This window comes from Pestalotiopsis fici, assembly GCF_000516985.1.
Source record: "Pestalotiopsis fici W106-1 unplaced genomic scaffold PFICI_Scf_2, whole genome shotgun sequence".
In the NCBI taxonomy this organism is placed as follows: Eukaryota; Fungi; Ascomycota; class Sordariomycetes; order Amphisphaeriales; family Sporocadaceae; genus Pestalotiopsis; species Pestalotiopsis fici.
In genome coordinates this window covers 3,161,022-3,173,843 of record NW_006917092.1, presented here as the reverse complement: position 1 = coordinate 3,173,843, position 12,822 = coordinate 3,161,022, and the positions used below count along the sequence as shown (strand labels likewise).

The 12,822-nt window shown below is 48.2% G+C and overlaps 5 protein-coding genes across 5 annotated transcripts; 2 read left to right on the top strand and 3 right to left on the bottom strand.

Annotated features, from left to right (window-relative positions):
- Positions 1-288: 288 nt before the first annotated feature.
- On the top strand, positions 289-906 carry PFICI_03142 (uncharacterized protein; the record flags this gene model as incomplete). The annotated part of the gene is made up of 1 exon (XM_007831723.1): positions 289-906. The coding sequence occupies one exon, from the start codon at positions 289-291 to the stop codon at positions 904-906; it is 618 nt and encodes a 205-aa protein (XP_007829914.1).
- Positions 907-1,508: 602 nt separating this feature from the next.
- Positions 1,509-2,912, bottom strand: PFICI_03141 (uncharacterized protein; the record flags this gene model as incomplete). Its single annotated transcript, XM_007831722.1, has 3 exons — positions 1,509-1,875; positions 1,942-2,729; positions 2,784-2,912. 3 exons carry the CDS (start codon positions 2,910-2,912, stop codon positions 1,509-1,511), a joined length of 1,284 nt encoding a protein of 427 aa, XP_007829913.1.
- Positions 2,913-3,426: 514 nt separating this feature from the next.
- Positions 3,427-5,440, bottom strand: PFICI_03140 (uncharacterized protein; the record flags this gene model as incomplete). The annotated part of the gene is made up of 3 exons (XM_007831721.1): positions 3,427-3,870; positions 4,006-5,261; positions 5,380-5,440. The coding sequence occupies 3 exons, from the start codon at positions 5,438-5,440 to the stop codon at positions 3,427-3,429; spliced, it is 1,761 nt and encodes a 586-aa protein (XP_007829912.1).
- A 2,437-nt stretch (positions 5,441-7,877) lies between these two features.
- PFICI_03139 (uncharacterized protein) lies at positions 7,878-8,729 on the top strand (the record flags this gene model as incomplete). The annotated part of the gene is made up of 1 exon (XM_007831720.1): positions 7,878-8,729. One exon carries the CDS (start codon positions 7,878-7,880, stop codon positions 8,727-8,729), a length of 852 nt encoding a protein of 283 aa, XP_007829911.1.
- A 343-nt stretch (positions 8,730-9,072) lies between these two features.
- Positions 9,073-9,616, bottom strand: PFICI_03138 (uncharacterized protein; the record flags this gene model as incomplete). Its single annotated transcript, XM_007831719.1, has 3 exons — positions 9,073-9,190; positions 9,395-9,513; positions 9,572-9,616. The coding sequence occupies 3 exons, from the start codon at positions 9,614-9,616 to the stop codon at positions 9,073-9,075; spliced, it is 282 nt and encodes a 93-aa protein (XP_007829910.1).
- Positions 9,617-12,822: the final 3,206 nt, after the last annotated feature.

The following is a 12,822-nucleotide window of genomic DNA, read 5'->3' as shown; positions in this document are numbered from 1 at the left end:
GCGTGCATGGCATTGCAGGTGAGGTCAATATTCATAAAATTGAGCGCGTACCCAGCGGCTACGGCCGGCATTCAGGCTTCTTTTGAGACAACCAGAAAGAGATCACCAACAGAGATACTCTAAGAATATCTGTAGTATACAAGTTTAACACCTATATAACGCCATGATCTTTGAACCGTAGGACTATTGTATTTTTCTCATTATATTCCCGCAACTGTCCTCAATTCCTCTCTGTTCGAGCAAAGTTACTATCTCTCACGTTTATTTAATTATCCTATTGCGCTCATCATGCCGTCAACTCCATCTCGATCTGGCAGCGGCGACAGCGCCAAATCTGCTGGCGGCAGCACAAGAGACCGCGAGCTATCCGTCAACTTCTACAGTCCCGAGAACGGTCACTGGGCCGCTTATGTGCGCACCAAGGGAGCAGACGATGGGACGATGTACCATGTCCGGAGCGATGCTCAAAAGGACCAAGACCAGTTTTACTATGATGAGAAACGACAGGTTTTTCATTCTCCATCCTTGTATGGAAGCTCTGTGGTTGGAAAGCTCTCCTCAGGCGAAGCGGCCATGGCAGGGGCATCAATCAGAAGCTATGCCAGCGATGAAAGAAACATCCCCAGAGTCAGCCGCGGAACCAATTGCCAGAACTTTGTGGGCGGGGCGCTGGGTCGCCTCGAGCAAGACGGGCTGTTGAAAACGGGGCAAAGCCAGTACTTCTCACAGCAAGTTGGTCGGCGTGGTGAGGATATCGGAAAGGATCTGCAGCGAACTGGACGCCATTTTGCCTTGGCCCAGAAAATTAAGCCTCAGGGACCCCCAGCCGCCAGGTTTGCCGAGCAAGAAACAAGGCGCGCCCCAAAAAAGCTGAATATGAGTGCCTACAGTCATCTCAGTCAGTGAAAGGGATGAGAGCTTCAAGTTCAACCGTCTTGCTCTCCCTTTCGTGGATGGGGCCGCCATATGGAGAGCTTACCTGGTGATTGCGATGCACATATGTAACGCGAAGGGGAATTTGTGACACCTTTGGACAGGCTGTTTAGAGAGGGGCATGTGATATATTTGCATAATTCAGTAGTTTATTCCAGTAAAAATAAGGAGTCTTAGTTGGATGGCCTTTTAAACAGAGTCAAGCGAGCAAGCAATTGTGATACAAGCTTTGCCATTGTCCAGTATACTTAATTTATTGAAAAGAATTGAAACTCGCTGTTGCTACACGCTTTGACCGGATGGAAGCTTTGGAGTTGTCTATAACATGGAAACCAATTATCAGTCGGCCGGGCATCGGCCGTGCGTTCTTATAATGTGAATCATCCACAGGCTAGCTAAAGCATAGCTTCTCACATGAGCTATGAAATCCAACGTCAACTATCATTGTTGCACTGAGCGACGGCGGATCAGCCCTTGCTTTTTGGAACGACCGTGCAAGAAAGACAAGGGTGTTGGTGATCTAACGTCACAGCACAGCTAGCGAAATACATTAGAGTATCTGATACGAAATAGTATCATCGCAACGCCTTGTCTGCCTCGAACTTTTCCATCACTTTGGAAGCAAATTCTTGGTCGCGAAGGACCTTCCAGGCGGTGGCGGCCATGCCATTTGCTGCCTCAAGAGCGGTGTTGAATGCCTCCTCTGTCCCTCCTGCTCTGGTAAATCCAGGACCATGAATATTTTCTCCGTCACGTAGAGGGATAACGAAAGTTCCATGAAAAGAGGGACACTCGTAGCTCACATTGCCCATATCGGTTCCATAACCTCCGACATCTTTCTTGCCCAAGTCACAATAATACGTTTTGCCCACTCGGCGCATCTCCTCCGTGAACTCGGTGCAGAGTGTCTCGTTCGGGCGCAAATCAGCATAAGCTTCTCCTCTGATTGTCGACATGATTAGCATTCCCAACGTAGAATGCATGAAAGTAGAATGTCCGAAAACCTACTCTTCTTCCACTACAACATCGCAGCCCGTCGCAATTGCGGCTCCCTCAAAGCACTTGACCACTCTGTCCTGCAAGAGCACCATCTCCTTTAGTGTCGCAGATCTCGTGCAAGCGTCAATCACTGATCTGTCGCTAATGACATTGCTGCTGGTTCCGCCCTCCTTGATGATGATATTTATGCGGTCGTGAGGCATGATTTGTTGTCGCAGCATGCCCACAGCCGTGTACGCCAGGGTCGCCGCATCGAGAGCATTGACACCGAGCCAGGGCATGGCACCTGCGTGTGCCGCTTTGCCCTTGAACGTGGCCCGGAACCGACTCCCGGCCAGACATGTGCCATACGAGATGCCGTCGAAAAGGCCAGTTGTATCGGGATGGTCGCGATCTACTGGCGGTATCGGGTGGAGCATCAAGGCGGCGTCGACGCCGTGAAAGGCACCGGCTTGGATCAATTTGATCTTGCCGCCGCCTCCTTCCTCTGCCGGGCAGCCGAGCAAGCGGACTCGTCCTGGGATATTGGCAGACTTTATAAGATGCACAACGCCCAGGAAGGAGGCGATTGCGGCGGTTGCAATCAGATTGTGGCCGCAGCCATGACCAATGCCCGGCAGGGCGTCATATTCTGCGCACAGCGTCACCAGCCGGCCTCCTTGACCGTATTCTGCAACAAATGATGTATCTAGGCCGTAGGCATGATTCGTAGTCTCAAGGCCATTGGCTTCCAGGAATGAAGTAATTGCGTCGTGTGCTTTAAACTCCTTGTAGCACAATTCCGGATTGTCATGAATCTAGTGAGGTCAGGTGAATCCCAATGGATAGCTTGTGCGTATTCTTAAGCATACCGTCTTGTTAATATCCCATAACTGTTGATGGAATCTTTCTGCCGTGTCAAGGAGAATTTGTTGCTCATCCGTGGCAGACAGTACAACATCGGCTAAGGCCGGTACGTTGGGTAACGATACAACCGTCATATCTGTTCGAGGATGAAAATGAAAATACCAATCATGTGAAATTGGTAAGTTTCTTTAATTCTGTTTGGTTTCGAAAAAGAAAAGTCAGCATTTATTCCCTTTATTCATTGGAATTTGATTGATATAACTGAGAGGGGCTCTATTCCGTGTCTCGCCTCTAATTGGACCCTGTAGACGATGGGATCCACTGGCTAAATGGCCCCAATCGAATCTGATCAACAGCTTAGACGATCTCTCGGCAAGGCTGTCGCCCGTCTTGGCTAGTAAATCAGCGGAGGGAGAAAGTTGATTTTGGTTCTGCTCTGCTCTGTCTCTTCGTTGGAGCTATCAGCGCTTGGCTCGATTAGGCTATCATGCATATTCTGTTGCCCTATACTGCAGCGCTGAGTTCATAGCATGAAGTAAATGAATTCAAATTCACTAGAACATACATTGCGTGCGGTAAATCCTCTATCATCTAAATACGATGTCAAATTTGAGTGCAAAGTTTCAATTTGTGATATGAAGTCACTGGTCAATCATTACAATCCTCAAGCTGATACCACCCAGCAAGGATTTTGTTTATGATTTCCATATCCACAACCGGCCCAATGCTGGTTCTAAGACTCAGGATCATATTGAAGCCGAATTTCAAACGCGATGGCGGAATATGATCTGATATCCAGTCTGCATGAATTGCGTCTTCCGTGGCCGCTCCTGCAATGAAGAGCGCCCATTGGAAAAAGTCAAGCTGGGGGACTTGAGAGCTATATGAGAAGACTTGGCGCGCTGCATGAAGTAACTTTGTCAAGGAAGCGTTAACAGCCTCACGTCTTTCGTCCTTGGTATGACTAGCCAAGTGTAAGTAATAGCATATCTCGATCGCGTGGAAAATGGCCACCGCTGCAGCTCCAAACGTGGTGGCTTCTGTCGTTTTTACCGCAGATGAGGCAACCATTTTGAAAATCAGCATATATTTCTGTTGGTATTGTTAGTGTGGCAGAAGTAGAAGAGAGGGGTAAAGGCAACTTGCAGCTTTTAAGGAACGCAAGCTTAGCTCTACAGTTTGAGCCAACCGTTCGGTAAAATGACACGAACGGCCGAATTTAGTCACTTGGAAGCGAAGCTTAGTGAGGTCAACGCTCAAGTCAACCACGTGCGAAAGTTCCATGTCCGTAAAACATTGATTCTCTGGGTACTCGAGTCCCCAGTTGAGCATCAGTGTCGACCGTGATAGCTCCCAAATATGTCTCGTAAAATCGGGGTGCTGGGCGAAATATTGGGCGACTTCAGCGTTACAACCCCAAGACGCTGATGATGCGTCTTCTTGGTAAATCCAGAAGAGCAACTTACACCATAAACTCTTCGTCGCGGGAGATGATAGCGTATTTACAGTGCCCTCGTGGCTATCAAAAGCGGTCGACCCATCACTGTTTATAGTGAAACAGTCGACTAAGTAGGCTGTCAGGTGCTGAGAGACAGTCCGACTCAGCCTGTTCAATTTGTCCTTGTCAATGCATTTCTGCTTCGACACGCATACATAAATGCAGTAAAAGCTCCATAGAATCTCCACGTGATTATATGTCGTTGTGTTCGCCAGTACACTGACCAACCTCGAGGTTCCTGCATTGAAATGATGAATAGCCAGTACTCGATTGCCGAGAATCGAATCGGACTTCGTGTCAAGATCGAATAGCGAGAGAGCTAGAATGAAATGCATCATTGTGCTGCAGTGCAATGCCTGTCGCAGTAGAAGCGTCGGCAGTGCCCATTGGACATCTTTTGTAGTCTGTGTTGCTGTAAAGGCCGTCTCATAGTGACGGAGAGCGCGCCTTTCATTCAAGCTGAGGACAAGAGCATTGGGCAATGCGATATGGGATGATGACGGTTGAGGTGGTATTTGAGTCTGTGTAAGGTCATTCCTGACGTTGGATATAATTGCGATGATGTCATTCTCCAAGAGCCATGCCCTTTCTGTGTCTGATTCGTGGCTTTGAAAGCCATCTATAGTAGTAGAATTCAGATGCTGGGCATGCTTTTCGGTATTTGCAGGAGACGCCAGAAGCCATGAAGTCATGGCATCACCCCGCTGGGTCAGGTCCGGAGAATGCAAGATGGCTGGCTGGAGGCATGCATTATAATCTGCCTCGCTCGCTTCGGCCAGAGGCGACGAAGTCTCCGTATGATCAAAAATATGCTGCGCAGCAGAGGTTTTGGGCCTCAGAATTCGACATCTTGACCGGGACGGTTGCGGAGCCTTTACCGTCTTCAACCAGAATGGCCGGCAGTCAAGGCCCAGGCGATTGCATCTGCGGCACGCGGGAAGTTGCTCGTCACACTTGACATGTTTCTCGCGGCAGGTCAGGCATCCTGTTGGTAAGCAGAGTCAGAAATGCTGAGATGTAGCGAACTTGACAGACGTCACATTGATCTGACTTCCTCTGACATTCACGAGGCGCTGTGATGCAGGTCAGAATGGAGTTCTCACCAATCTTAGACCGGCCCTTTTCGTTTCTCCGCCTGCCGGAGGTGGCGGGTTCAGTGCCCATGACGTTCAGGCTCAAGATCAGAAGGTATTTGCCAGGATAACGAGCTGGTGCAAACCAGATTACAGCGCATCTTCTCGGGATTGACAATGATTTGGCAGTGCTTTGAGTGCTTGGTTGGCACCACTATTTTCCTCGGCATAGATCATGTCGCAGTGGCTGGCTGGATTACCATCGTGACGGGACATGAGCCGATTGACGAGCCGGTCGTTTATCGCACCGAGATAGTCGTCAATTCCGACCAATCACATTGCGTTAGCCCCGCAGTGCTTCGTCTTCAGTATTTCGCTCTTCGGCGCATGTTGCGTTCCACTATCCGGAGTTCGGACCAAGAGAATCTAGGACAAACAAATAATGAGTCGAAAGTTCCAACATATATTACGGGAAAATCAATGACGACCAATATCTTATCTTCTGTCATTCGGTCTAAACTCGCGTGTGCTTCAATGTTCTTGTTCTCAATAAATGTGGTCTTATTTGTTCCTGGCCCTATCAGTTTAGTGATCAAGCCCACCAACCTGTATGTCTCAGTCTTCAGAGCACAGTCGCTATGCTAACTGTCTCTGGAAACTCCGCTGTAAGCAATACAACGCTAAAACGTGACATTCGGCCTGAGCATTCGTTTTTTTTTTTTAATTCGAATTTGCCACAGACCTGGTCGAATGGTTGCTTTTCCCATTCATTGATTTAGGCCCTGCAAATTAATACACTATTGACTCTGCGATGTGATCAAATCCTCAATGTGAACTATGTTGGGTCTTTGTTGGTGATATCACAGTAATTATTGACAAACCGCATTGGTCGATCAGCGCACTCGCTAGGGTGCTTAAGCCGCAGCGCCGCCAGGGGCAGCAAGATCGACAGGGTCTGCAAATATACATTAGGCAGGTAGCACGAATACAGGGCCAACAAAAGAAAAAAAATGGGGGATTATACTGCCATAGATGCCAAGACCAAATTGTTGTAGCAGTGCAACACTATTAAGCGAGACGCGATGGGCACAGACAAGACGTTGCTGTTGTTACCAATCAGTTGCATCATCGACAAGATTCAGACATCATCGACAAATGAAACGGTGGATTTACCATGTACACATCCGCATGGATTTATTCTTGACGAGCCGGATACCGGGAGTGCCACTTCCTACCGTTGACTGCGCATCTATAGCAGAACAAGCTCAACCGCATTGAACTGCGTTATGGTTGAGCAACATGCACCATACATTCTACGTGGCTCACATACCCTTACAGAATGCATCGTACATTCGTAAAATGCACATTGTAATCATGACCTACCTGCGTATGTTCGGGTCGTTGGGTCTGACAGTGTCCCTTTCCCTTAGCTAAGACAGCATACGCGTCCCATAAATAGTTTTCTTGTGGCTACAATGACAGAGACTCAGCCTTGTTCAAAGAAAGTTCCGGAGCCAGATTCCATCCAGTCACGCCTAGTACCAAGCCTAGGGACAATGCAACGCTGACTGCAGCGAACTTCTGTCGCTTGCCATGCAGACCAAACCTTCGGGAATACCCCAGGCACGTGGCCCGAAACATCATTTTCCCAACATGATGCAACTCTTTGTAAATTCTTTTGCACTACCTTGAAGGATATTAATGCTTGAATCCTTCATTTCTTATCATTTTCCCAAATCTGGCCAGATCAGGGTCCATGGGCATCATTCTCGGAACTCCAACACTTCGATATCTACTTCGGGTCAAGCGATATCCAAGTCGAAAGCACAACCGGAAGCGGTAAGATCTGCACCCCGCTGCTCACCACACGAATTCCATCTGACTTAGATCTTGCGGATCTTGATCTGTGATGGGCCCAAATGTTTGCAGCTTTGAAATCTCACGTAAAGACGAGAGATGTCTCATCTCATCTCGATAAGCTGAGTATTCCAGGGCACAAAAGCGCCTTGTCTCGCATTTCTACTCCAGCGGTGAAAGAAGAGGCTGAGCTCAATTAGCAGAAATCATGATACAGGCGGCGGGCGAAGCAGATGAAGGATTGTCGGACTAAGCGAGATTCGAGGCTTTATCTACCTTGACAGTAGAGACGGCTATGAGACAAGTGCATAACACGTAGCATTTGTAGACTGTTATTTGGAATAACGCGGATGATGAGTCGCCAAGTGAGAGGCTATGAAATAATTCGTGAGCATGGTTATTGCAATGCAAGCTTTTGATGTGGGCATGGTTCAAGTTGCTTGATGAATCATATATTACTTAAAGAGATCTTTCCGATTGTTTCTTGTTGCGGAATCATGTAGCCAATATCAGTTTCTCAAACATCCACGGGCAAATTAAAACTCTTCTCACTCATCATGACGCATTTGACCAGACCGATTCGGCGGCCACACTATTCCTGGCGTACCGTAACCAGTTTATCCACCCTGATACCAAGATGGCTAAAGACACTGCCATATCATTTCCATACAATGTATCTCACATGTTGCAATAACTTCTGCGATATTGTTATCCCGTCACTTCTCTTTGGCACCATCAACTCGCTCATAGCACCTCGTCTCTGCATGGGACCCGCTCTCTCATGGCCTCAGATCCTCGCCGTGATCCCATGGATGTTTCTGTGGTCCTGGACAAATTTGTTCATGTTTTGCCTCCATAACCAGCGACAGCCTGATAATATTGCCGAGGATGCCGTCAACAAGCCTTGGCGCCCGATACCCTCGGGCCGTCTCACTGCGGAGCAAGCTCGCCTACTTCTCTGGATACTTCACCCGCTCTGTCTCGCCCTGGCTTTATGGCTGGGTGGGTTCGTGCCGTACGTGGTCTTGACCTTGTTTGGCATTTGGTACAATGAGCTTGGTGGAGCCGACAGCGGGATACTTAAAAACATGATCAACGGCGTCGGACTCGGCTGCTCCTTTGCCGGCCCCCTTGAGGTGGCCACTGGACACTCCATCTTCTCTGGAGACGCCGATGCCGCGTTCTGGACCGGTATCCTCATGGCCACCTTTGCCACGTCGTCACATCTGCAGGACTTTCGGGACATGGCCGGCGATAAGCTGGCGGGGCGCAAGACCATCCCGCTCATGATGGGAGACTTGCCCGCTCGTGTGTCCGTCGTTGCAGGTCTTGCACTCTGGACTGAAGTGGCTTCGCGCTTCTGGAGTCTGGAATGGGTCGCGAGGGCGTTGCCCTTGGCTGCAGAGCTTACACTGTCGGCGAATCTCTTCTTGGACCGGTCCCAACCGGGCGATTCTCGCTCCTGGAGGTTATGGTCAGTCTGGGTCGCGACCCTCATGGCAATGCCACTCATGTCGGAGTAAATTACACAGAACGCAACGTCGTTTTTGATATTCTGCTTGTTCCTGGAAGATTACTGTAAAATCTGTATGCTGAACTATGTCTGTATCGTCACTGACCTCGTTTCTTGATTCGTGCTGGAGTCTGTAAGGAGGAAAATCATCTATCTCGATACTCTCTATGTTCTTGTCTTATACTTTATGCTACTACAAAGCTTTATTGTCACTGGGCTCTTTTGTGGATTATTGAAATTGGAACCTAGCTATCTATAATTCGGGCTTTATGCTCCATTATAAACATATACGGATATATCTTCCACTACTTCTTTGGCTACGTGCAGACATTTGAGCCAACTTAGTAACTCAATTACTTAACATAATCCCGTTGAAGCTCCAGGTCTTCTTCTACACTTCCTAAAATATCGCCTAGGATATCAGGGACAGTTAGGTGCGCATGTGCTTGCATGAACTGCCCGACCATAATCCTGTAACATGATTATCAGTTCTGAATATTTCCAATAAACTTGAGAGGATCATTGAAAGAGAGTTTCGTACAAACGGTGGGTTGGCTTGCCATTATGAGACATGTTGTTGTTGTTATTGTTGTTGTATATATGAGCAAGTTTGATATTGTATGTGTGCGAAAGATATCACAGGTGGTCGTTTGATACTCCTTGTTGCTGGCTTACTTCTTACTCTCTTCTGATGCAGCCTTGGCCATCTCCTTATTCATATCGGCAGACACAGCCACCTTGGCCCCGGTTTCTGCAAACGAGAAGGCAGCCTCCCTAGCAATGCCACTACCAGACTAGAAAGACACGCGCTAGCAGTGCTTCATAGAATGACGAGCGTAGCCATTAACTCACGCCAACGACTAGGGCAATTCCATCAATCTGAGTAGCGTACAACATTGTGACGGTGTGGATAAATGATATTGACCGAGAGAAATCATTTAGCTATAGGATCCTATAGCTCTTGAATTTTACTTGAAGAGTGATTTTTCTATATAGCTTGTATGTGTGATGAGCTTGTAATCAAAAGAAAGACCGGAACTGGGCAGGTAATTATCTATCTGGAAAAAGGCTAGAGATCCAATCCTGATGTCCATTTGGGTGCTAAGTATTGAAAAAAAAAAAAAAAAGGTCCGCACATTGCTGCTTCACATCTGAACTAACATGCGGCGGATGATGGCATTCGCCGACTTCACCAGACCTTCCATGTCTCCTGCGCCGAGTCCCACCATGGATATATTCATGTCTTCCTTCTTCGCGGCACAGCTGGCTTAGCGCTCATTCCTACCCGGGCTCGACCCTGCCCTCCACGCCCCAGATGTGTACTGTAGGAATGCCGGCCGGTCCTCAGGCTTGCATTGCCCACAGGGAAAGTCATGATATGTCGCTATAGCGAGCGAGAGAACTCGGTACCGAGGGCAGCCCTGCATCGGCCGTAAAGGAATATCGCACAGTGAACCCCACACAACATAACTCCCTTCGAACACGAGGTGGCCATATCCCCAAGGAGAACTTAGGAAACTTCGACGCTAACTTCTTCTTACTTATGGTCAGAAGCCTCCACCATAGAACCAATGCAACACATGTTACTTGAGACAAGGTACAGACCATTCGAAAATGCTGGCATCCGTATGAAATGTGAAAAAGGATTAAGATCTTCCGTCCATACCGGATGCTTCACGAGCGACTATCTGCAGTAAATGCTGAAGGACTCTGAGCGGAAACCGGGATTATCTCCATGTGCTGCAGTTTGGGCCACTCAGTCTAAGCTTGAAAATCGTCTCAAATGGTTTTACGACCTTTGTGGACCTTCAGTCAGCCTAGCATCAGCTTGCTCCAGTAGCGTTATGGCTGTCGATCTATCGTGCCAGCTGTTGAGCAGCAGCGTCACTCGTATGGGCATCGTAGCCGGCTGTAATGTACTATTGGACTCTGACTTCAGTGCCGTCCTGAACATTATGCAAATGGTGTCCCCCGTCGGTCGATGCTACACATTCGATCACCGTGCAAATGTTTATCCTCGCGGTGAAGTGGTCGCAGTCCTCATGCTCAAACGTCTATACGATGCACTACGTGACAACGACACGAAATGAGCGGTCACTCGTGCTGTCGCAAATACTACATACACCCTTGTGGTCGACGGTTTCGATGAATGCACATATGTCAACTCGTAGCGGCGCTATCACACCAAGGACCCAAGGAATCGTTCCTTGGAGAGGTTGATTGAGCATTTATCCAAAACGAGGTTTCGAGTCCTCGTGGCCAATAGAGACATTGCCGACATACGTGAGTGGCTCGGCAAGTCAGCTCACCCGTTGACCGGTCTCTTCAAACATGAATATGCCATCACTGCCGATATTTCCGGCCCAGAAGTACAGTTGTTCTCAAGACACATGGTCAAAGAGCGACTGCCCCATGGAATGATGATCTGAAGGGCAATCTCGTGGATGAAGCAGCTTCTCGAAGCGCGGGCATGTTCCTTTGAGTCAAGCTGCTCGAAAGTGAGATATCGCCCGGAAAGACGGCGCGGGAATCACGCAAAACGATTTCCGAAGTGCCCACGCGTGTCAGTGAGACGTACTCCCACGAACTGGGAAAGATACGTAATCTTTGAGGAAGTGCTGGATCGGCTGCCATCAAAATCTTGCGCTAGATCCTCTTCGCCGTCCGGCCACTTCAGGTCAAGGAACTAGCTCAGATTCTTGTCAGATTAAAGGGAGTTCAGAGAAAATAAAAGGCACATGGGGCAGTAATCGGCGGATTTATCATGGCAGGGCATTTTTCACTTGAACAAGGCTCCCTTCGGGTAAACGTGAAGCATTGGCTCGCAAGAGTGAGGAGCAAACCATAAGGTAAGGATTCATCATTTCTGTTGTCTGTACCAATGAACATATATTACTGATTTCCTGTCGAAATGTGTTCCAATCGACTGCAATTCGCAAATATATTTCACTTCGTAGCACGATCCTACAGCATTGCCGAGACTGTTGGCCATCACGTAGCGCTTGGCCAGATACCTGTAGGCACCGGTCTTGAAATATGTGCGATGAACCCATATGCTTTAATCTCAACATAGTTCTCTCCATATGAAAGAATTGAAGATGGCCCCGCGCACACCATACACCACACTTTATTTAAGAGTGGGTTGCAACGACCAGTAAAGCAAAAAGTTAAAAACATACAACACCGGGGGTTCCCCAGCCATCACCGATCTGAGTACTAATCCGGCGGCCCCGTGCCAATTATGTAAGCGTTCATTTGCGCAAACCTTGAAACCCTTTCTGTTGGGTAGCCTCTAGGCGCGATAACCCGGAATATTGCTGTATATTTGCACATATCGAGCAAAAGGCATCGATTGATCGTCGAACATCGCGTTAGCGGTCCGAAAGTGGAACAAGAACGTCTTCGATTCGGTCCTTCTCCCAGATGACAGAGCGTCTCAATGATCAGCGACAAACCTTGCCCAGCTGAGTGCGATAGATTTTTCCCTACATATAACCCTACTGGCAGCTGCTCACAGCTGGTGGCTATAGCTGTTCCCTTGGACAAGAAAACCGCCAGCCGAATTACTGTATGTACTGAAACTTCCGCATTATACGTGTCACGTATCGGATTGCAAGCTCAAGGTTTGATCTAGGCGGCTGGATTTGGAGATTTATTAATCCGCCGAACAGCTGGCAGAGTCGGCGTACTTAGCATTTATTGCACATTTACTAAGCTGAGCTGAATGAAGGGCATAATTCAGGCCGTGCTGAACGCCACTTATAGGCAGTAGGTGGCGTTGAGCACCCTAACAGCGAAAAAACTTTATATAAGCCTTATCCTTAAACATTATAAATCGACAAAACTAGTAGCTTCTCGACGATTCTCAAATTATATTTATTATTATATAATGAACTCGGTCCCTGGACCCTCCTTTATAAAGATATGAGAAATAAAAGAGAAGTCAACAGTATCCAAAACCGCGGTTAGACAAACTAACTCCTTGTGCCGGTGCTTATGATTGCATTAAAGCACCCGCCTTTTCCAGCCGCTTTACGATCTCCCGGTGTCCTTGCGCTGAAGCAGCCTGGAGAGCGTTGCGGAAGTCTACGCCGCCTTGGGCG